The following is a 22,812-nucleotide window of genomic DNA, read 5'->3' on the forward strand; positions in this document are numbered from 1 at the left end:
AAGAGGTTTTTCTCAAAAAGAATGGAGGAAGAACAAAGGCAGGCCAGCTTGCGGGAGAGTCAGTACGCAGCGTCGGACGCTATGAACAGCCTCCCTGGTCCCTTTTTCATTCTCCTTGTTTCTCCTTGTTCTTTCCCCGCCTCCCTCTAGCTCCTGCTTTCTTCCTTCGTGTCCCGCCATTTCCTTTAGTCAGTGGCAACTGTTCGGGCTAAATTTTGAAATCACTCCTTCCTTGTAAAACTTACTGAAGTTTAATGGAAGGTGCAAGAGCTTTAGAACAGACAGACCTGAGTTTCAGATCTTGAACTAGCTACTACTAATTTGTGACTTTGGGTAAACTACAGTTCTTGGAATCTCAGGTTCTTGAGTTAAAATTAGGATAATGTTATCTCACAGGGTGTTGCTACGATTAAATAACATAGGTCAAGTGTTTATCCATGAATGCTGCCTATCACAGAGCAGACATTCCATAATACTGATTTTATTCTTACTCATGCCTAAGGTATTTATAATATTTTTAAAATAGAGACGGGTTTCACCATGTTGCCCAGGCTGGTCTCAAACTCCTGGGCTCAAGTGATCGGCCTGCCTCGGCCTTCCAAAGTACTGGGATTGAAGGTGTCAGCTACTGCGTCCAGCCTACATTTATTATGTATGTATGTATGTATGTATGTATGTATGTATGTATTTTGAGACGGAGTCTTGCTCTCGTTCAGGCTGTAGTGCAGAGCCATTATCTTGGTTCACTGCAACCTCCGTCTTCCGGGTTCAAACGATACTTCAGCCTTAGCCTCCCAAGTAGCTGGAATTACAGACGTGCACCACCACGCCCAACAGATTTTTGTATTTTTAGTAGAGATGGGGTTTCGCTATATTGGCCAGGCAGGTCTCAAACTCCTGATCTCAAATGATCCACCCACCTCGGCTTCCCTAAGTGCTGGAATTACAGGTGCGAGCCACCACGCTGGCCGGCTATATTTATTATTAAATTTAGCCCATACCCATTCCCTCAGAAACCTAATTTTAGTGACTAAGACTAGTCAGATAAATGAAATGACATTAAGGGTGATAATTATGTGAAGTGTTCCTCCTATATTATTGAGATTATAACATCTGTGTTTAACAAGACCTTCAATGCCTCAAATGAAAGTAAGCAGCGACAGGGCGCGGTGGCTCACGCCTGTAATCCCAGCACTTTGGGAGGCTGAGGCGGGCGGATCGTGAGGTCCGGAGATCAAGATCATCCTGGTCAACATGGTGAAACCCCTTCTCTACTAAAAATACAAAAATTAGCAGGGCGTAGTGGTGCGTACCTGTAGTCCCAGTTACTCGGGAGGCTGAGGAAGGAGAATCGCTTGAATCCGGGAGTGGGAGGTTGCAGTGAGCCGAGATCGCGCCACTGCACTCCAACCTAGCGACAGAGCGAGACTCCCTCTCAAAAAAAAAAAAAAAAAAAAAAAAAAAAAAAAAGGAAGCGGCTATATTCATCTCTTCTATGTAAATCCAGATTTGTTCTAGAGCTTTAGGAAATTTCCAGTTCCGTGTTTGTGACATCACAAGTCCTTGAAACACTCAAGAGCTGTGGCACACTGCTCATTCTATTCACCTTCAAAGGCATGCAATGGAAGAACTATTTTACCCTATAAACTCTGGGCCATCATTCCAGGAAAAGCCTGTAGAAGACTACAGTCAGATATTGGTGAGTGCCAAGGTAACGCTAGATTAGGGTTTCTCAACTTTGGGGTTACTGACATTTTGGAACATAAACTTTTTTGTCAGGGGAATCCTGTGCATTGTAAGATGTTTAGCAGCAGATTGGGAGTGGTGGCTCACACATGTAATCCTAGAACTTTGGGAGGTCAAGGGAGGCAGATTGCTTGAGGCCAGGAGTTTGAGACCAGGCTAGGTGACATGGTGAAACCCTGTCTCTACAAAAAATGCAAAAATTAGCGGGCAGTGGTGGTGCACACCTGTAGTCCCAGCTACTCCGCAGGCTGAGGTGGGAGGATTTGAGCTGCAGAGGTAGAGGCTGCAGTGAGCTGACATCACGCCATTGCACTCCACCCTGGGCAACAGAGTAAGACGTCTCTCTCTCTCTCACTCTCTTTCTGTTTTATATATATATATAATATATATATATGTGTGTATGTGTGTGTGTTTAACACCACTGCTGGACACGATGCTAGCAGTACCCACCCCTGTTTCCCTGTCATCACAATAAAGCATCTCCAGACATTGCCAAATATCCCCTGGAGGACAAAATCATCCCTGGTTGAGAACCACAGAATTATATCAATGACCATCACAACCCTAAATGAACTAATTAACTCAACTGTACATTTTCTCCACCTCTGCCCTCAGAAAGTGACTGCTGCTTGAGAAAATTACACAGGAGGGCAGAAAATGGTGAATTCATTTTTGCCCATATTAAAAAGGACCTCAATATTGCTTATCAGTCCTACAACGTTTTTCTGTCAACTTGTTGTATTACTTTCTACAATATTCCCAATCTTCTCAACTTTCCTTTAAACTCCCAATACCACTTCCTTTTCTATCAGAAGATGACCCCATCTCCAACTTCACAGAGAAAACAAGTTAGCAAATGAGAACTTTTAACTTCCTGTTACTAAACATACAGAAACATACTTCCTGTCATAACTGGGGAGATATCTCCTCTATCTCTCTTTCTCCTCTCCCTCCTCTCTTCCAAAACCATTCCTCTAACCAGTGTTTTGAATTGCCTCTAAACTGCCTCTATTCTTACCCTTTCACGATCTTTGCCTACTGACTGTCCCTTCTCTTCCTTTATTCAACCATTTTTTTTTCTCAGTTGAATCTTCCCTACCATACTCAAGTTTCTCCTGTCTTAATTCTAACAACAACAACAAAAAAACCAGTAACAAAAAAATCTTGATCCTTCATCATTCTCCCTCCTTCCTCCCTGTCAAGGCCAAACTTTCCAAAAGCATTCTACAACTTGTCCCCGTCTCTACATCTCCCCCATCTCCAAACTAATAAGTTGTTTTTTTCAACACCAGCATTCCACCAAACAGCTTTCACTGACATAATCAGTGACCTCTGTGTTATGAAATTAAAAAAAAACATTTCTCAGGCTTCATCTTTCTTGATCCCTTAGGAACAGACAATTTCCTCCTTGAAGCACTGTTTTTCTGTTTGTTTTTTTTGTTTGTTTTGAGAGGGAGTCTGGCACTGTCGCCAGACAGTGATAGACATTATGATAGTAATGTAGCTGGGATTACAGGCGCCTGCCACCACACCCAGCTATTTTTTCTATTTTTTTTTGGGGGGGGTAGGGGGGGACGGAGTTTTGCTCTTGTTGCCCAGGCTGGAGTGCAATGCGTGATCTTGGCCCACTGCAACCTCCGCCTCCTGGGTTCAGGCGATTCTCCTGCCTCAGCCTCCCGACTAGCTGGAATTACAGGCGTCTGCCACCACACCCGGCTAATTTTTTGTATTTTTAGTAGAGACGGGGTTTCTCTATTTTTGCTAGGCTGGTCTCGAACTCCTGACCTCGTGATCTGCCCGCTTCAGCCTCCCAAAGTGCTGGGATTGATTACAGGTGTGAGCCACTGTGCCTGGTGAAGCACTTTATTTTCTTGATTTCCAGCAGTTTGTTTTATTCTTAGAGGTGCGTGGAAGGGTTCTTGCAGCAAATAGTTTACAATAATCATCCATCTGCTTAAAACTCTTCAATAGTTTTCAGTGCCCATAGTACGAAGTGGTCTAAAATTCCAAGGCCTTCCAAAATCTAGCGATTGTTGGCCTTCTAAAGCTTTCTTCCCTCTACACTCTGGGATGTACGATTAGCACTAAGCCTGTTGCAAGGATGAACTACTAGAAATTTCCAGAAGGCGTTATGCTGTTCTCAACATAAACTGTTTCCCAGAGCCTGGAAAACTCTAGCTCTTTCTCTGCCGGATTTCCGGGGGAACTCCTACTTATCCTTCAGGACTCAAGTCACTTCCTCCAGGAACCCTTCCAGACACCCCTAAGAATAAAACGCTTTGTTCATTATCAGCCAAAGGCGCCTCATATTTTCTATGTGCTATGCACTGTATTCTATCCACCATAAATTTGTTTATAGATCTATATCTTAGTCTAGACATATTGAAAGACGCTGAAGGGCAGGGACAGCATTCTATTCGCTTTCTTTTCTTCATCGTTCATCCAGCACAGTGCCTGGCACACGGTGTGCCCTCAGTAAATGTTTATTGCATGAACACCTCCCAGCTTCGGGCATGACCGGAATCTATCCGGTTAACTGGTGAATTCCCAGACTCTCCGCCTGCGTGGCAGGGACATTTAAACCCCCAGCACCGTGATTGGCTCCAGCTGCAGGGGTGTGTCCGTGTCCTCGGCGCACGGGATGTGCGCAGGCGCGCAGGGTCGGCGCGCGCAGGCGCGACTAGGGCGCCGCGCCAGGTCCGGTGTTGGGGTGTCCGAGCTGCGGCTGGAGAGGAGTGGCCTTACCCGCTTGGTGAGTCTCCAGGAGTGGGACGGAGGGAGCTGACCGGGATGAAGTCGGAGAGTATGTCCTGAGAAGAAAGAGTATATCGTATTGGTTGAAAAGTTGGTGGGGTCGGGCTTAAGCGGGGGAGGGGGCGCTCTGGCCCTTACTGGGCAAATGGGCCCGGAGCGAGGACGGGAGGTGCCGTGAGAACATCGAGGGGCCAGTGGAGGAAGGTGGCTGGATGGTGATTCTCTGGACCCTTCCTCGAAATTAAACAGAGATCACCTCCGGTCCCTCACCCCCACTGTGTTGCTGTGGTTGACATTAATAGACTGCATGTCTGGTGACCACGGTGACCAGATAGCTCTGAGATAATGGCTTGAGGAAGGAGTCTGAGGTTCCTGGTATTGGATAGCACTTTCTCTGTAAAAAGGTTCAGCCTTACCTCGCGGCACAAATTAGAGGATCAGGAAAAGAATGAATTCTACAATTCGGGATTGGAGTGGTTGGGGGAAAAAGTACTGTAAAGTGTAGTTTCATCTCGTCCTTTTTTTCTTCTTTAATCATTAGTCACCACAATGTTAGGAAAGGCAGTTGATGGTAGGAGAAAACGTAAAGACATAAAAGTGGGGGAGAAAAAAAGTCAAGAAGGGAGTATCACTTTGCCTTTTGCTATTTGTCATCTCCTGGAATGGAGTCTGTATTAGTCCGTTCTCACACTGCTATAAAGAAGTACCCGAGTCCGGGCTTGGTGGCTCATGCCTGTAATCCCAGCACTTTGGGAGGCCCAGGTGGGAAGATCACTTGAGATCAGGAGTTCGAGACCAGCCTGGCCGACATGATGAACTCCCATCTCTACTAAAAATACAAAAATTAGCCAGGCGTGGTGGCATATGCTTGTAATCCCAGCTACTCCGGAGGCTGAGGCAGGAGAATTCCCTGAACCTGGGAAGCAGAGTTTGCAGTGAACTGAGATCATGCCACTGTGCGCCAGCCTGGGAGGCAGAGTCAGACTCCATCTCCAAAAAAGAAAAAGAAAAAGAAATACCCGAGACTGGGTAATTTATAAAGGAAAGAAGTTTGATTGACTGTCAGTTCTGCATGGCTGGGGAGGCCTCAAGAAACTTATAATCGTGGTGGAAGGCAAAGGAGAAGCCAAGTACCTTCTTCACAAGATGGCAGGAGAGACAGAGTGAAGGGGAAAGAGCCCCTTATAAAACCAGTATCATGAGAACAGCATGGGGGAAACCACCTCCATAATTTAATCACCTCCCACCAGATTCGAGATGAGGTTATGGGTAGCCAAACCGTATCATTCTGCCCCTGGCCCCTTTCTTTCTTTCTTTCTTTTTTTTTTTTTTTTTGAGACAGAGTCACCCAGGCTGGAGCGCAGTGGCGCTATGTTGGCTCACTACAACCTCCAACACTTCAGCCATCCTCCTGCCTCACCCTCCTGAATAGAGACTACAGATGCGTTCCACCAAACCTGCCTTTTTTTTTTTTTTTTTTTTTGAGATGGGGTCTTGCTCTGTTGCTCAGATTGGAGTGCAGTGGCATGATCTCCGCTCAGTGCAACCTCCATCTCCCAGGGTCAAGCAGTTCTCCTGCATCAGCCTCCCAAGTAGCTGGGATTACAGGTGCCTGCCACCACACCTGGCTAATTTTTGTATTTTTAGTAGAGATGGGGTTTGGCCATGTTGGCCAGGCTGGTCTTGAACTCCCGACCTCAGGTTATCCACTGGCTTCCACCTCCCAAAGTGCTGGGATTACAGGCGTGAGCCACCGCACCTGGCTAATTTTTGTATTTTTTAGTAGAGACGGGATTTCACTATATTGGCCAGGGTGGTCTTGAACGCCTGACCTTATGATCCACCCGCCTTGTCCTCCCAAGGTTCTGGGATTACAGACGTGAGCCACCACTCCCGGCTCCCCTGGCCCCTTTCTAATCTCATGTCCTCACAGTTCAAAACACCATCATGCCTTCCCAACAGGCCTCCAAAGTCTTAACTCATTCCAGTATTAACCCAAAAGTCCAAGTCCAAAGTCTCATCTGAGACAAGGCAAGTCCCTTTTGCCTAGGAGCCTGTAAAATCAAAAGCAAGTTAGTTACTTCTAAGATACTATGGGGGAATAGGCATTGGTAAATGCTCCCATTCCAAATGGGAGAAATTGGACAAAACAAAGGGGCTACCGGCCCTATACAAGTCCAAAATCCAGTGGGACAGTCATTCCATCTTAAAGCTTATTTTAATCTCCTTTGACTCCATGTCTCACATCCAGGGCATGCTGATGCAAAGGGTGGGCTCCCAAGGGCTTGAGCAGTTCCGACCCTGTGGCTTTGCAGGGTTCAGGCCCAGAGGCTGCTCTCCTGGGCTGGCATTCAGTGCCTGCGGCTTTTCCAGGTGTATGGTGCAAGCTGTTTGTAGACCTGCCATTCTGGAGTCTGGAGGATGGTGGCCATCTTCTCACAGCTCCACCAGGCAGTGCCCCATTGGGGACTCTTGGGGGGCTCCAACCCCATGTTTCCTTTCTGCAACACCCTAGCAGAGGTTCTCCTTGAGGTCTCTTCCCCTGCAGCAGACTTTGGCCTGGACATCCAGGGATTTCCATACATGTTCTGAAATCTAGACAGAGGTTCCCAAACCTCAATTCCTGACTTCTGTGCACCTGCAGCCCCAGCATCACGTGCAAGCTACCAAGGCTTTGGGGCTTGCAGCCTCTGAAGCAACAGCCCAAGCTGTACCTTGGTCCCTTTTAGCCTTGAGCTGGAGCAGCTGGGACTCAGGGCCCCAAGGCCTGAGGCTGCCCACGAAACCATTTTTTCTTCCTAGGCCTCAGGTCCTGTGATGGGAGGGGCTACTGTGAAGATCTCTGACATGCCCTGGAGACATTTTTCCCCATTGTTTTTGTGGTTAACATTCAACTCCTTGTTACTTATGCAAATTTATGCAGCTGGCTTAAATTGCTTCATAAATTATTCAGTGGTCTCAACTCACTGAGATCACTGAGTGATCTCAGGAAAATAAAGAAATATTAGCAAATAAGAGAAACACCTTACATTGCCATACTCCTTTGACAGGTCATGTGAAAGTAATTTAAGTGATCATGTAACTTAGCCTGCAGTTTGAATATTTGTCTTGGTAGGTTTTTCTTTAGGTGCTTGTAGTATGTGTTTATGCACTAGAAAGTTGGTGTTATCATAGTTCCAGCATAAGGATGACTTACTGTGCCATTATTTTCCTAATAATATACCATTTCATATAAACAGTGGAATTCCTATATATATCTTGGTGTTTGTTTCTTATATGAACTTAGATACAATACACAAGCTCACTTAACTAAAGGTCACATCTTTTCTTTTTTTTTGTTTTGAGACGGAGTTTTGCTCTTGTTGCCCAGGCTGGAGTGCAATGGCACGATCTCGGGTCACCTCAATCTCTGCCTCCCGGCTTCAAGTGATTCTTCTGCCTCAGCCTCCTGAGTAGCTGGGATTACAGGCATATGCCACCACACCTGGCTAATTTTGTATTTTTAGTAGAGAGTAGGTTGGTCAGGCTGGTCTCGAACTCCCGACCTCAGGTGATCCCGCTCACTTCTGCCTCCTAAAGTGCTGGGATTACAGGCGTGAGCCACCACGCCCAGCCTAAGGTCACATCATTCAGAACACAACCTAGAATCACAAAGAAAGTAAACAAAAACAGGCCTGTACTCATGGGACAGCTGTGGAGTCTTCACCTATGAGTCATACCACCATCATAGTTTTTGCTGTTTAGAGTACTATTATTTTACTTCATGTTTAATGAGTTTTTTTAAAAAAAAACATTGCCCACTTCCAAAGTGATAATCTGTGAAATCATGGTTTTTATGTATTTTATACCTTTTTTAGTATCCATTATAATAAATACATAACTATTAAATATGTAACTCTTTTGTATATAACAGTTAAAATCATATTCTTGCTCTGCACTTTGGAGAATACTGCTTTGGGCCTAATCACCTCATTTTTAAAATGAAGATTGAACTAAAGCTTATGGACTTGAAAATCTTGTGATCTCTATGATGGTGTTCATTATCATAACACAATTATAGCAAAGTTAACTGGTTCCACCAGATGAAAGTAGATTACAGCCGGGCGGTGGCTCATGCCTGTAATCCTGCACTTTGGGAGGCTGAGGCAGGAGGATTGCTTGAGCCCGGGAGTTTGAGACCAGCCTGGACAACATGCCAAGACTGTCTCTACAAAATTAAAAAAAAAAAAAAAAAAAAGCTGGGCCTGGTGCCCGGTGCCTGTGGTCTCAGCTACTCAGAAGGCTGAGGTGGAGAATCACTTCAGACTGGGAGGTCAAGGCTGCTGTAGATCAGAATAGCAAAAAGGAAAAAGAGGATGTTTGCTCTTTGATGTTTTTGTGAAATCAGCTGCCTTTTTTTTTTTTTTTCTGAATTCAGGCTCCCCCCGCCCCCACAATTTGGTTCCTTTATCTGCAACACTCTGGACATCTGTTTTTGAGCTATGTTTGTACTCCACATTAAGTATGTATTAGCATGATAATATATAATGTTGCTTATCTCCAAGGGTGCTGAACTTTTTATTCCATTACTATAGTTTGTTTCCAGATCTGTAGGTTGACGGAGGGGCAGATGACAAGGACTGCTCTTTTTTTTTCCCTTTTTTTTTTTTTTTTTTTTGAGACGGAGTCTGGCTCTGTTGCCCAGGCTGGGGTGCAGTGGCCAGATCTCAGCTCACTGCAAGCTCCGCCTCCTGGGTTTACGCCATTCTCCTGCCTCAGCCTCCCGAGTAGCTGGAACTACAGGCGCCCGCCACCTCGCCCGCTAGTTTTTTGTACTTTTTAGTAGAGACAGGGTTTCACCGTGTTAGCCAGGATGGTCTCGATCTCCTGACCTCGTGATCCGCCCGTCTCGGCCTCCAAAAGTGCTGGGATTACAGGCTTGAGCCACCGCGCCCGGCCCTTTTTTTTTTTTTGGAGGCGTAGTTTTGCTCTTGTTGCCCAAGCCGGAGTGCAATGGTGTGATCTCGGCTCACCGCAACCTCCACCTCCTGGGTTCAAGTGATTCTCCTGCCTCAGCCTCCTGAGTAGCTGGGACTACAGGCATGCGCCACCATGCCTGGCTAATTTTTTGTGTTTTTAGGAGAAACGAGGTTTCACCATTTTAGCCTGGCTGGTCTCAATCTCCTGACCTCAGATGATCCGCCCACCTCGGCCTCCCAAAATGCAGGGATTACAGGCATGAGCCACCTCACCCGGCCAGGACTGCTCTTTTCTTTGCTGTGGTAGGTAGAAACTTGAAACAGACGGATCCAGTGCCTCCAACAATTGGAGGAAGTGGATTATGGAGCCAGGAAACAGCATGTACTGTGTCTTTTTAAATATTAGGAGTAGAAGAAGCCCATTTGTATTCATTTAGATTCACTGACATTTTGGTTTGGGTTTCAATTTAGGTTGTATTGCTATTAAGATATTTAAATCACTGATTCCTATGTTTTTCCAGAATTCTCTTTTCTTGTTTTCTGTAAGTTCTGTAACTTAGATGTACAGTTTGTTTAAATTTATTTTGACAGTGTTTTGGAAATTGAAATTACTTTAGATGGCCTTTCTATACTTATAAAACTCAATCCAGTTGTGGTGGTTTGTCTGTAGTCCCAGATACTTGGGAGGCTGAAGTGGGAGCGTCAGTTGAGGTCAGGAGTTCAAGACCAACCTAGGCAGCATAGCAAAATGAATTTCAAACTTCTTGGTATAGTATACAAAGCTCTTCACAATATGTGTTCTGTCTGCCTTGAAAGCCATCCCCTGCCCTCCATACACACACACACACACACACACACACACACACACACACACACATTATATTCCTGCCTGACCACTGAATCCTTACATTGTGACTTTTTTTGATAATTTAATTTAAAACCATAATTTTTTGGACTTGATCATACTTGGATTTTGACCCACACAAGTGAGAATCAGGGTGTTAGTGTTTTTTGTTTGTTTTTTAAGACGGTCTTGCTGTGTCACCAAGGAGTCCAGTGGCATGATCATAGCTCACTGCAGTCTCAAACTGCTGAGCTCAAGTGATCCCCCTGCTTCAGCCTCCTGAGTAGCTGGGACTACAGGTGCACACCACCAGGCCCGGCTGAATTTTTTTTGTGTGTGTGTAGAGGTGGGGGACTTGCTTAATTACCCGGGCTGGTCTCGAACTCCTGGCTTTAAGCAATCTTTTTGCCTTGGCCTCCTAATGTGCTGAGATTATAAGCATGAGCTACCACGCCTGGCCAAAATCATGAGAGATATTTAATAATTATTATGAGAAGTTATAATAGTTTTATTGAGCACTATGTGCCAGGCACTGCTTTAAATACTGTGCATGAATTAGCTCAATCCATGTAACAACACTTCAAGTAAGCATTATTCTTCTATTTAATGAGGAAACTGAAGCACAGAAAAGTTAAGTAAACAGTAGTCAGGATTTGAAACTATTATGCCTTCAGATATTGGGCACATAACCACTATACTATGTTGTCTTTTGTATAAGCAAGAATGCTACTCTTTTTTTTTTTTTTTTTTTGAGACGGAGTCTCGCGCTGTTGCCCAGGCTGGAGTGCAGTGGCCAGATCTCAGCTCGCTGCAAGCTCCGCCTCCCGGGTTTGCGCCATTCTCCTGCCTCAGCCTCCCGAGTAGCTGGGACTACAGGTGCCCGCCACCTCGCCCGGCTAGTTTTTTGTATTTTTTAGTAGAGACGGGATTTCACCATGTTAGCCAGGATGGTCTCGATCTCCTGACCTCGTGATCCGCCTGTCTCGGCCTCCCAAAGTACTGGGATTACAGGCTTGAGCCACCGCGCCCAGCCAAGAATGCTACTCTTTTAATGGTCTGCTGGGGTTATCCTTTTCCAGGGACATGAGTGCTTTTTTTTTTTTTTTTTTTTTTTGAGACAGAGTCTGGCTCTGTCGCCCAGGCTGGAGTGCAGTGGCCAGATCTCAGCTCACTGCAAGCTCCGCCTCCCGGGTTTATGCCATTCTTCTGCCTCAGCCTCCCAAGTAGCTGGGACTACAGGCGCCCGCCACCTCGCCCGGCTAGTTTTTTTGTATTTTTTAGTAGAGACGGGGTTTCACCGTGTTCGCCAGGGTGGTCTCGATCTCCTGACCTCGTGATCCACCCGTCTCGGCCTCCCAAAGTGCTGGGATTACAGGCTTGAGCCACCGAGCCTGGCCAGGACATGAGTGCTTATGTTCTCTATCTGTAGCTTCTGACTCTTAATATCAGAATATTTGAATAACTAACCAGAAAGCATCTAAGTGTCTGGGTGTGGTGTCTCACGCCTTCTGGCATTTGGGGAGTCCAAGACAGAAGGATTGCTTGAGGCCAGGAGTTCAAGAGCAGCCTGGGCAACATAGTAAGACACCCTATCTCTGCATACGTACACATGTACGTACATACATAAAGCATCTAAGTGAACTTAATCAGAGCTAAACTATGTGGATGGTTTCGCTGAATATTTCATTCAGGCAGGGTGAATCCTTGCCAATTAATCTCACCCCATACTTGGTATCTCCCTGGCAGAGACCACACTTATGCCTGCCATATTGTCTCCTCCTGGGTTGGCTCTTGAGTCCCGTTCTTATCTTTCACATAGAACATCCCCTTTCTGTTCACACAACCATTCTCATAGATAGGGTTAATATAACTGATTACAATCAAAACTACATCTACCTCCTCAGTATTACTCCTGGGTCACTTAGAGGAGAATTGTGGAAGTTCCAAATTTGACAGGGACTTGAAGACCAGGCATTGGATATCAAGCAATTAAGTTACCAGAGGGGCTTCTCTAAAACTGAAGTGTCGTCTTTTTTTTTTTTTTTGTAATCAGAGTCAGGGTTTTGCTATGTTGCCCAGGTTACATTTAAACTCCTGGGCTCAGGTGATCCTCCTGCCTCAGCCTCCTGAGTAGCTGGGACTATAGGCCTGAAAATGTAATTTTGGTTTTCTTTTTGGTTCCTGATTTTTAGTGGGACTTTCCCACTTGTTAATATGATTTCTGTCTTGAATCATGTGCTTCAGTGTACTTTGAAACCAAGCTGATTTTTTGTTTTGTTTTTTGTTGTCGTTATTTTTTAAGATGGAGTCTTACTCTGTCGCTGAGGCTGGAGTGCAGTGGTGTGATCTCGGCTTACTGCAACCTCTGCCTCTCCAGTTCAAGCGATTCTCCTGCCTTAGCCTCCTGAGTAGCTGGGATTACAGGTGCCCACCACCACACCTGGCTAATTTTTTGGGTTTTTTTTTTTTTTTTTTTTTTTTTTTGAGAAGGAGTCTCTGTTGCCCAGGCTGGAGTACAGTGGCACAATCTCGACTCACTGCAACCTCTGCCTACTGAGTTCAAGTGATTTTCCTGCCTCAGCCTCCCAAGTAGCTGGGATTACACGTGCCTGCCACCATACCTGGCTAATTTTTGTATTTTTAGTAGAGACGGGGTTTCACCATGTTGGCCAGGCTGGTCTCAAACCCATGACCTCAAGTGATCCGCCCTCCTTAGCCTCCCAAAGTGCTAGGATTACAGGCGTGAGCCACTGCACCCGGCCTTTGGTATTTTTTAGTGGAGACAGAGTTTCTCCACGTTGGCCAGTCTGGTCTCAAACTCCTGACCTCAGGTGATCCGCCCGCCTCGGCCTCCCAAAGTGCTGGGATTACAAATGTGAGCCACTGTGCCCAGCCTGAAACCAGGCTGTTTAGTAGTTATGATTCTGTGGTGTTCTTAGTATATTTGCATTTGAGTTATAGACTTTGTATGGTAAAAAGAAAAGAATTTTTAAAAAGAAAAAAACAATATATGTATGTATATTTGGATAGTTTTGGGGCCTATATATAAAAATGGTTAAAGTTGTTTCTGTAGAAGGAGATAGAAAGGAAAGCTGAGAGAAGTAGTAAAAGGAGGAAGCTATTCTTAACATAAATGAGACCCGTGCCAGGCAAAGTGGCTCGTTAATGTAATCCCAGCACTTAGGGAGGCTGAGCCAGGAGCATCACTTGAGCCCAGGAGTTTGAGACCAGCCTGGGCAACATAGTGAGACCCTGCCTCTACAATAATAGTAGTGATTTAAAAAAAGGCCAGGTGTGGTAGTGGGCACCTGTAATCCCAGCTACTTGGGAGGCTGAGGCAGGAGAATCACTTGAACCCGGGGGCAGAGGTTGCAGTGAGCCAAGATCACACCACTGCACTCCAGCCTGGGCAACAGAGTGAGACTCCATCTCAAAAAAAAAAAAAAAAAATACAAATTGAGACTCTGTCTCAAAAAAAAAAAAGTTATATATAGCCTATATAGTATTATCAACTTTAATATTCAAATTTAGCCTTGCAGATGGAACTGTTAATATTTAGTAGCTATTATTTTCAGTTACATTTACATAAATGTGACTCATATTCAATATTGCTACTTTCCTTTTGTTTTGCGTACTGTCTATTTCCACTTCAGTAAAAGTATTAAAATAATGGCTAACATTGAACACCGGCCATGTGCAAGGCATTGTACTAAGTACTTTGCATAGATCATCTCTTTTTAATCTTCACAAAAAAACCAAAACTATGAAATAGAATATTATTCCTGTTTTACAAATACAGAAACTGAATTTAGTGGGGTTAGGTAATTTCCTAGGGGTCACACAACAAATACATTCTGAGGCTGGAATTTGAATTCTGGAGTTCCTACTCACCCACTATGCTATCCTGCTGTAAACAGAAGTTTCCTCTCGTTGCAGATGCATTGGTTACCATGGAAGTAGACTTCTATCAAAATAAGCCAAAGAGAATGCTGAACTTAAAAGTACAATAATAAACCCTTTGAGTGTAACTCATTGAGGAGCTTTATTGTGATTAATTTTCAGAGAAGAAATAAGTCAGGAAACTAATTTGGTAGAATATTTTAGCTGCAAAATCCCTGTTTACCTGTATAAAAATAATTATCTTATAAAATCATTCTTTGCAGGACCCTGTGAAATTGATGGTGATTTTTTTTTTTTTTTTTTTTTTTTTTAGACAGTCTTGCTCTGTTGCCCAGCCTCCGCCTCCCAGGCTCAAGCCAGAGACATGCACTACCGCACTGGGCTAATTTTTATATTTTCTTTTTAGTAGAGATGGGGTTTCACCATATTGGTCAGTCTGGTCTTGAACTACTGGCCTCAAATGATCCACCCACCTCTGCCTCCCACAGTGCTGGGATTACAAGCATGAGCCACCTGCACCTGGCCTGATGGTGATTTAAAGTGCTCTTTCTTCATTACTTCTCCAGTAGCTCTCCAGTTTTATACATGAAGCCACATGGATCTTCCAAGGCTTATTTGAATTCCAGGGCCTTTTTTTTTGTGTATTTCTTTCCAAGAAGCTTATTTACTTTTCCTTTCTTCTTTTCTTCTTTTTTCTTTTACTTCCTTTCTGCTTGCCTTTTTTTTTCCCCCCCGAGACAGTCTTGCTGTTGCCCAGGCTGAAGTACAGTGATCTCGGCTCACTGCAACCTTCGCCTCTCGGGTTCAAGCAACTCTCCTGTCTCAGCCTCCTGAGTAGCTGGGATTACAGGCATGCATCACCACACCTGGCTAGTTTTTGTATTTTTAGTACTTACGGGGTTTCACCATGTTGGCCAGGCTGGTCTCGAACTCCTGACCTCAGGCGATCCGCCCACCTCGGCCTCCCAGAGTGCTGGGACTACACACGTGAGCCACCACACCCAGCCTCTTGCTTGCTTTCTTGTTGTCTTCTTCCCTCCCTCCATCTTTCTCTTTTCTTTTCTTTTCTTTTTTTTTCTTTTCTTTTCTTTCTTTCTTTTTTTTTTTTTTTTTTTTTTAAAAAAAAAAAAAGACAGTTTCGCTCTTGTCGCCCAGGCTGGAGTGCAGTGGCACGATCTTGGCTCACTGCAACCTCTGCCTCTCTCTTGGGTTCAAACAGTTCTGCCTCAGCTTCCCGAGTAGCTGGGACTACAGGCGCCCACCATCACACCCAGCTAATTTTTCTATTTTTAGTAGAGATGGGGTTTCACCATATTGGCAAGGCTGGTCTCGAACTCCTGACCTTGTGATCCACCCACCTCGGCTTCCCAAAGTGCTGGGATTACAGGCATGAGCCACTGTGCCCAGCCCATTTCTTTTTTTTTCTTTGGGGTCTTGCTCTGTCAGGCAGGCTGGAGTGTAGTGGGGATCATGGCTCACTGCAGCTCTGAACTCCCAGGCTCAAGTGAACCTCCTAACTCAGCCTCCCAAGTAGCTGGGACTACAGGCACTGATCACCACACCTGGCTATTTTTGTTGTTACTTTTTGTGGAGACAGAGTCTTGTTGTGTTGCCTAGGCTGGTCTCAAACTAGCCTCAAGCTGTTTTCCTACCTCAGCCCTCAAAAGTGTCAGAGTTACAGGCGTGAGCCACTGCGCCTGACCAATAGACTTCTTTCCATTTTCTAAATTAATGTAGATTATTTTTAGCTTCTGAAATACTAGAAGACAGTTGAAAACCATGATTACTCTGGTCTTTCTATTTCTCCTTCAATTTAATTGTCTTATTTGAGTCTATAGACGAGATGAAATCTCGGGGTCTTATAGAAAGCATCTGAAATTTTGAAATGAATTATCATACAGGGTTGCTTGGCCTATTTTCTAATATTCAGCAGTTCTCATATCATCTGTTGTTTGTTAAGGGGGCGGTGGATACAGTCAACAGAAAGACTCTTTTTTTGGAAACAGGGTCTTGCTCTGTCACCCAGTGCCACCTCGGCTCACTGCACCCTCTGCCTCCCAGGTTCAAGTGATTCTTGTGCCTCAGCCTCCTGAGTAGCTGGGACTACAGGCATGCGCCCCCATGCCCAGCTAATTTTTTGATTATTTGTAGAGACCGGGTCTCACTGTGTTGCCCAGGCTGGTCTTGAACTCCTGGCCTCAAGCAGTCCTCCTGCCTTGGCCTCCCAAAGTACTGGGATTACAGACATGTGCCACAACTCCCAGCTCCAGAAAGACTCTTTATCAGACCATGAACTATACTTAATCTGCAAGTAGATCCCGACTTGAATAATTAATCTGCTCTTTACTAACTCAGTCGTCTTAGGTAAGTTACTTAAACTGAGCCTTAGTTTCTTCATCTGTAAAATAGTATAATGGAGATAATGATGTAGATAAATACTTAGTAGGGTATCTGATGCCTAAGAGGTACTCTGTGAACTTCTTTCCCTGCCTAGTTTTAAATTAGAAAAGAAAAAGGTCAAATTAGGAGTCTTTGAGTAAGCCCAAGTGAGCCATAGCCTGAGAAATAGGGTGTGAAAGCACTGAGACAAATCTTGCATTTTCCTCTCAAGGGCACACAGTTAGCATAGTGTAAGTTCCCAGCAGCACTGGAAAAATGACACAAGTATTTAATAGATTAGATTAAACCTGAGAAAAGTACATTTAATGGCATCTTTGTGTCAGCTGATGTTTTATTTTTCACCCCACCCCACCAGTTCTCTTTTCGCTAATACTCTGGGTAACCTTTTCCTGAGTCCATAAGGAAAATGTCTGCAGAGAATAATAAATATGAGTAAGGCTGTGTAACTATGTAGCTATTTTGCATGCGTGAATACTGTATTTTCTTTTCTTTTCTTTTTTTTTTTTTTTTTGAGGCAAGGCCTCACTCTGTCACCCATGTTGGAGAGCAGTGGTGCAATCAGGTTCACTACAGCCTTGCCTTCCCGGGCTCGAGCAATCCTCCCATTTAGCCCCCTAAATAGCTGGGAGGGGGCTATGTAGCTAATTCTAGGTTACATTCTCTCTGACCCATCTGAGCAAACTTACAAAGGCCAATAAGAACTTAAGGAGTATTATTCCTTGTCTCTCTTTGTCCTTCCCCTTACAATTCTACTTTGACTCTCTTACTTTCCTTTTTTTTTTTTTTTTTGAGACGGAGTCTTGCTCTGTCGCCCAGGCTGGGGTGCAGTGGCCGGATCTCAGCTCACTGCAAGCTCCGCCTCCCGGGTTCCCACCATTCTCCTGCCTCAGCCTCCCGAGTAGCTGGGACTACAGACGCCCGTCACCTCGCCCGGCTAGTTTTTTGTATTTTTTAGTAGAGACAGGGTTTCACTGTGTTAGCCAGGATGGTCTCGATCTCTTGACCTCGTGATCCGCCCGTCTCGGCCTCCCAAAGTGCTGAGATTATTACAGGCTTGAGCCACCGCGCCCGGCCGACTCTCTTTCATACACAGTCGACCCTTGAACAACATGGCTTTAACTGCATGGATTCACTTATAGGTAAATTTTGTTTTTCAGTACATACAATCAGCCCTCCATATCAGCAGGTTCCACATCTACAACCAAATGCAGATAGAAAATACGGTATTCAGCTAGGTACAGTAGCTTCTCCCTATAATTCCAGGACTTTGGGAGGCCGAGGTGGGATGATTGTTTGAGCCCAAAAGTTTGAGACCAGCCCGGATAACAAAGTGAGACCCAGTCTCTATAAAACAGCTTAAAAATTAGCCTGGCATAGTGCATGCACCTGCAGTCCCAGCTATTCAGGAGGCTAAATGGGAGGATTGGTGAGCCCAGGAGGGCAAGGCTGTAGTGAACCTGATTGCACCACTGCTCTCCAACCTGGGTGACAGAGTGAGGCCTTGCCTCAAAAAAAAAAAAGAAAAAGAAAAGAAAATACGATATTCATGCATGCAAAACTCTCGTCTACAGATGGATATACAGTTTTATATCTGCAGGTTCCTAAGGGCCAACTGGTATCCACAGGCAGTCCTGAATCCAACCCTCTGAGGGACGACCATACTATAATCTTGTGCTCAAAACCCTCAAGAATCCAGAGTAATCTTAGGCACCTGCATCCTGACGTCAGCATGCCAAACTTGGGAGATCTTTATAGATATCTGTTACTTGTCTTGCATGTTGTCTGGTCAGGGAAGAAAAAAATATTAAGTAGAACTTCAAGTTCACACAGAAAGAGTGTGTCCTTCAGACTGACCTCATTGCAATGTCGGGGTGATTCTTCACGTTATTCATCCCCAGTTATGTCTGCTTTCGCTTTCTTTTTTATTTTAAAGAAGGCAGAACAGAGGTCAGGAGTACATTCACCCGTAACTCTGTAGTTTTGCTTTTTTTTTTTTTTTCCTAGGAAGCTAGCAAAGACTGACTTGTAATTGCAATAATCACCTCTAGGAATAGAATTACAAAATTACATAATTTGTGATATTTGGGCTTTCTTACCCCAGAATGTCTCCCAACCCACAGCATACTATATCTGAAAACCTCACTAAGGATGCCTTTTCCAGGCACTAATGGATTAGTGTATATTATTTTTCATATTTTTTTCTCTGTCGGGCATTGAGGAGTTATACATGACAGGAATAGATAACTTCAGAGCATTACTGCCTGGGAAGGGCAGGGTTTGGAGAGGTATCTCGGTTGGGGCTTTAGGAAGTGATGGAAAGGCGGGGTGTGGTGGCTCAAGCCTGTAATCCCAGCACTTTGGGAGGCCGAGACGGGCGGATCACGAGGTCAGGAGATCGAGACCATCCTGGCTAACACGGTGAAACCCCGTCTCTACTAAAAAATACAAAAAACTAGCCGGGCGAGGTGGCGGGCGCCTGTAGTCCCAGCTACTCGGGAGGCTGAGGCAGGAGACTGGCGTAAACCCAGGAGGCGGAGCTTGCAGTGAGCTGAGATCCGGCCACTGCACTCCAGCCTGGGCGACAAAGCGAGACTCCGTCTCAACAACAACAACAAAAAAAACGAGGAAGTGATGGAGAAGCATAAGGCTACCTGGGCAGATATGGGGTATTATAGAAAGGAAAGGTGTGCAAAAATGTGGAGGTGAGAGGGTACAAAAAATAATCTCCGTTTTCTTTCTGTAGTTGTAAATAGGAAAGAGCGACAAAAGAACAGTAGCGTGGACATGTGTATGTATGATAAAGCTTAAGATTCAAACAATTAGCAAATTAATAAAATACATGGTTCCTTTAACGCTTATATCTAATGAATGATATCTTTATGTCTTTATGTCTTTTGTGTGGAAACCTGCCTGAACCACAGTCTGTGGCAAGCAAGATAGAAACCTAAATTTGGAACTTAAAATTCTTTTTTTCATGAGCACTAATAGCTTTAATCAAGGCTCAAAATCTTTTTTTTTTTTTTTTTTTTGAGACAGAGCCTCACTCTGTTGCCCAGGCTGGAGTGCAGTGGCGCGATCTCGGCTCACTGCAACCTCCGCGTCCCAGGTTCAAGCAATTCTCCTGCCTCAGCCTCCCAAGTAGCTGGGATTACAGGTGCTTACCACCACCTTCGGTTCGGCTAATTTTTGTATTTTTAGTAGAGAGGGGGATTTACCATGTTGATCAAGCTGGCCTCTATCTCCTAACCTCGTGATCCACCCACCTCAGCCTCCCAAAGTGCTGGGATTACAGGCGTGAGCCACCATGCCTGGCCCTCAAAATCTTAAACCATAAAGCAGTTATGACAGTAGAATTATAAACAGGGCCGGGCACAGTGGCTCAGGCTGGGCGCAGTGACTCATGCCTGTAATCTTGGCAATTTGGGAGGCTGAGGTGGATGGATAACCTGAGGTCTGGAATTCGAGATCAGCCTGGCCAACATGGTGAAACCCCATCTCTACTAAAAATACAAAAATTAGCAGGGCGTGGTGGTGCATGCCTGTAATCCCAGCTCCTTGGGAGGCTAAGGCAGGAGAGTTGCTTGAACCCAGGATGTGGAAGTTGCAGTGTGTCAAGGTTACACCACTGAACTCCAGCCTGGGCAATAGAGTGAGACTCCATCTCAAAAACATAAAAAATAAAATGATAGTAGTGGTTCACCTAAAAACGACTGAAAAGATTATTATTATTATTATTTTATTTTTATTTTGTTTATTTTTTTGAGATAGGGTCTTGCTCTGTCACCCAGGCTGGAGTGCAGTGCCATGATCTTGACTTACTTCAGCCTCAACCTCCTGGACTCAAGCAATCCGCCCACCTCAACCTCCCCAGTAGCTGGACTACAGGTGTGCGCCACTATGCCCAGCTAATTTTTGTATTTTTGGTAGAGACGGGGTTTTGTCATGTTGCCCAGGCTGAACTACAACTCCTGAGATCAAGCCATCCACTCACCTCAGCTTCCCAAAGTGCCAGGATTCCAGTCATGAGCTACCACGCCCAGCCAAAAGTGACTGAAAAGATTTGTATGTGATCATATCATACACTTGGAATAGCAGTTTTTGGTTTGTGGCTCTAGTGATTCTTTGCAGGCTTTGTGCTACTGTTACATGCAGCTTTGTTTCTAAGAGCCACGTAAATACTTTGAGTAAACCCTGTTTTTCTACTTATTTGTTCATTCAGCTATTTTCGGAGTATCTACTGTCAGATCCTATTAGATGTTAGAGATACAAAGATAAAATCTCTGCCTTCCAAGAATTCAGTCCAGTACACAGTACATTCTTGGGGGAATTAGGTTTTCTGCTTATTAAAGGGTATATCCATGGCAAGGTTTCTCACCTCAAATTGACATTTTGGGTCAGATTATTCGTTGCTGGAGGGCTTTCCTGAAGAGTATTGTAGGATGTTAAACGGCTTCCCTGCCTCTACCTACTAGGTGCCAGTAACCAGCCCCATCATCTGGCCCAAGTTGTGACAATCAAGCATCTCCAGACATTGCCAGATTCCTGGGGGCAAATCTGTAATAAGAACCAGAGTTTATCTGTGTCATTGACAGTGAGCTTTGGTAAATGGGTTTTGAGAAAATTCATACAAAGCTAGCAAATGTAACAAAGAAAGAACCTAGATCCGTTGCACAATGCTTGTTATTACTCCACATGACTTCTCAAAGAGGAATTAGATAACAGCCGTGCTGTATAACACCTACAAAATGTTTTATTTTTTAGCTTGGATGTCTATGAGATCTCTTTCTGAGTTACTATGTGTAGGAGAATAATTGTTTGCTTTCTTAGGGACTCCACTAAAACAACAAACAATATAAGCCATTGTAGAGGAAGAGTCTAATGCATGATAAAAATCTTAGTCTTTTCTGAGCTGTTTGTACCAGCATTTCCCTTTTCTTGTTAAGAGCGAAAGTATTTTCTCCAGTGAGTAGCTGAGACAACTGGCATATTTAGAAATGTCTCCTGTGTTCTTCAGGCATGTAACTTAAAATTTTGTTACTTTACTAAATTGGACTTTTCTTCACTTACTGCTTTTCCATGTTCAGACAACACGTGAAGAACATTGAACAACCAAAAATTCATTTTAATATAATAGTCTTTTAAAGCTTGTCTTCCAGTAATGCCTTGGTTCTCAAAGTAAAGGATCCACTTTCCTGTTGGAAAGAGTACTTCCCTAGAAGTCCTAAAACCTGTATTTTAGGTTCACCCTTAGCACTCTTATTAAACATTCATTTAGCCTCTCTCGGTCTTGATTTCTTCACTTGTGGTAGACTAATAGATATAGAAAGAGGTTCTTTTATCCTGTTTTCCTGGTAAGTTCCTAAATTCCATAAATCTATACTTTTTGCTCACACAAACTTTTATATATCCTTATTCTTATACAATATCCACATTTCCATTTCTGTGCCTAATAGAGTTTTGATTCATCATGGATAATCTGTCATCAGAAGAAATTCAACTGAGAGCTCACCAGATTACTGATGAGGTAAATGTTTTACCTAAAATAAGTAAATAATTCTATTTCAGTTTTCATATTGGAGGGGTGAGAGGGCCTTCTTAGGGACCATTTTGGCCTCTTCTTAGTCCATTAATATCAAAGAACACATTTGCCCCTTAGTGCCTTTGCTGGTTTTTATTTTCTTAAAGTGAAAACAATTTGTATGATTTTTATTTTTTAGGTACTTATTAAGTGCAACAAAGATACTCTATTATGTATTTGAGAAATGCTAGACTTCTATTTAACAATTTCCTAATATCTGTAATTTACTTAGATTTCTACCTACATTAAATTTTTATGACTATAAAATTTTTATTCCCATGAACTTCACCATCCAAATATGCTCTCTTTTTTAAAAAAACTTTTCCTTTCAACATCACACTGGAAGTCCTTACACATTTTCTCTTAAGGAGCACTTGAAAATAACCGAAAATGTAGTGATCAACTTACTTTTTTTTTTTTTTTTTGAGACAGAGTCTCACTCTATTGCCCAGGCTGCAGTGCAGTGATGCGATCTCGGCTCACTGCAACCTCTGCCTCCTGTGTTCATCAAGCGATTCTCCTGCCTCAGCTTCCTGGGTAGCTGGGATTACAGGCATGTGCCACCACGCCCAGCTAATTTTTGTAGTTTTAGTAGAGATGAGGTTTCACCATGTTGGGCATACTGGTCTCGA

General features: G+C 44.1%; 1 protein-coding gene across 4 annotated transcripts in view; it reads left to right on the forward strand.

Moving 5' to 3' along the window:
- Positions 1-1,566: 1,566 nt before the first annotated feature.
- SNAP23 (synaptosome associated protein 23) overlaps positions 1,567-22,812 on the forward strand; it is a 41,785-nt gene continuing 20,539 nt past the window's right edge. The window contains exons 1-3 of one of the 4 annotated variants that reach the window (XM_073012083.1): positions 4,433-4,498; positions 20,371-20,487; positions 22,056-22,126. In XM_073012083.1, coding sequence (XP_072868184.1) covers positions 22,070-22,126 — 57 coding nt within the window. In that variant the 5' untranslated portion in view covers positions 4,433-4,498; positions 20,371-20,487; positions 22,056-22,069. Of the gene's footprint in view, positions 1,700-4,380; positions 4,499-4,528; positions 4,550-20,370; positions 20,488-22,055; positions 22,127-22,812 lie in introns of those variants that run through there. The other 3 variants (XM_008016896.3, XM_008016895.3, XM_038009881.2) reach the window with 3 other exon arrangements.

Source organism: Chlorocebus sabaeus, chromosome 26 (genome assembly GCF_047675955.1).
Source record: "Chlorocebus sabaeus isolate Y175 chromosome 26, mChlSab1.0.hap1, whole genome shotgun sequence".
In the NCBI taxonomy this organism is placed as follows: domain Eukaryota; kingdom Metazoa; phylum Chordata; class Mammalia; order Primates; family Cercopithecidae; genus Chlorocebus; species Chlorocebus sabaeus.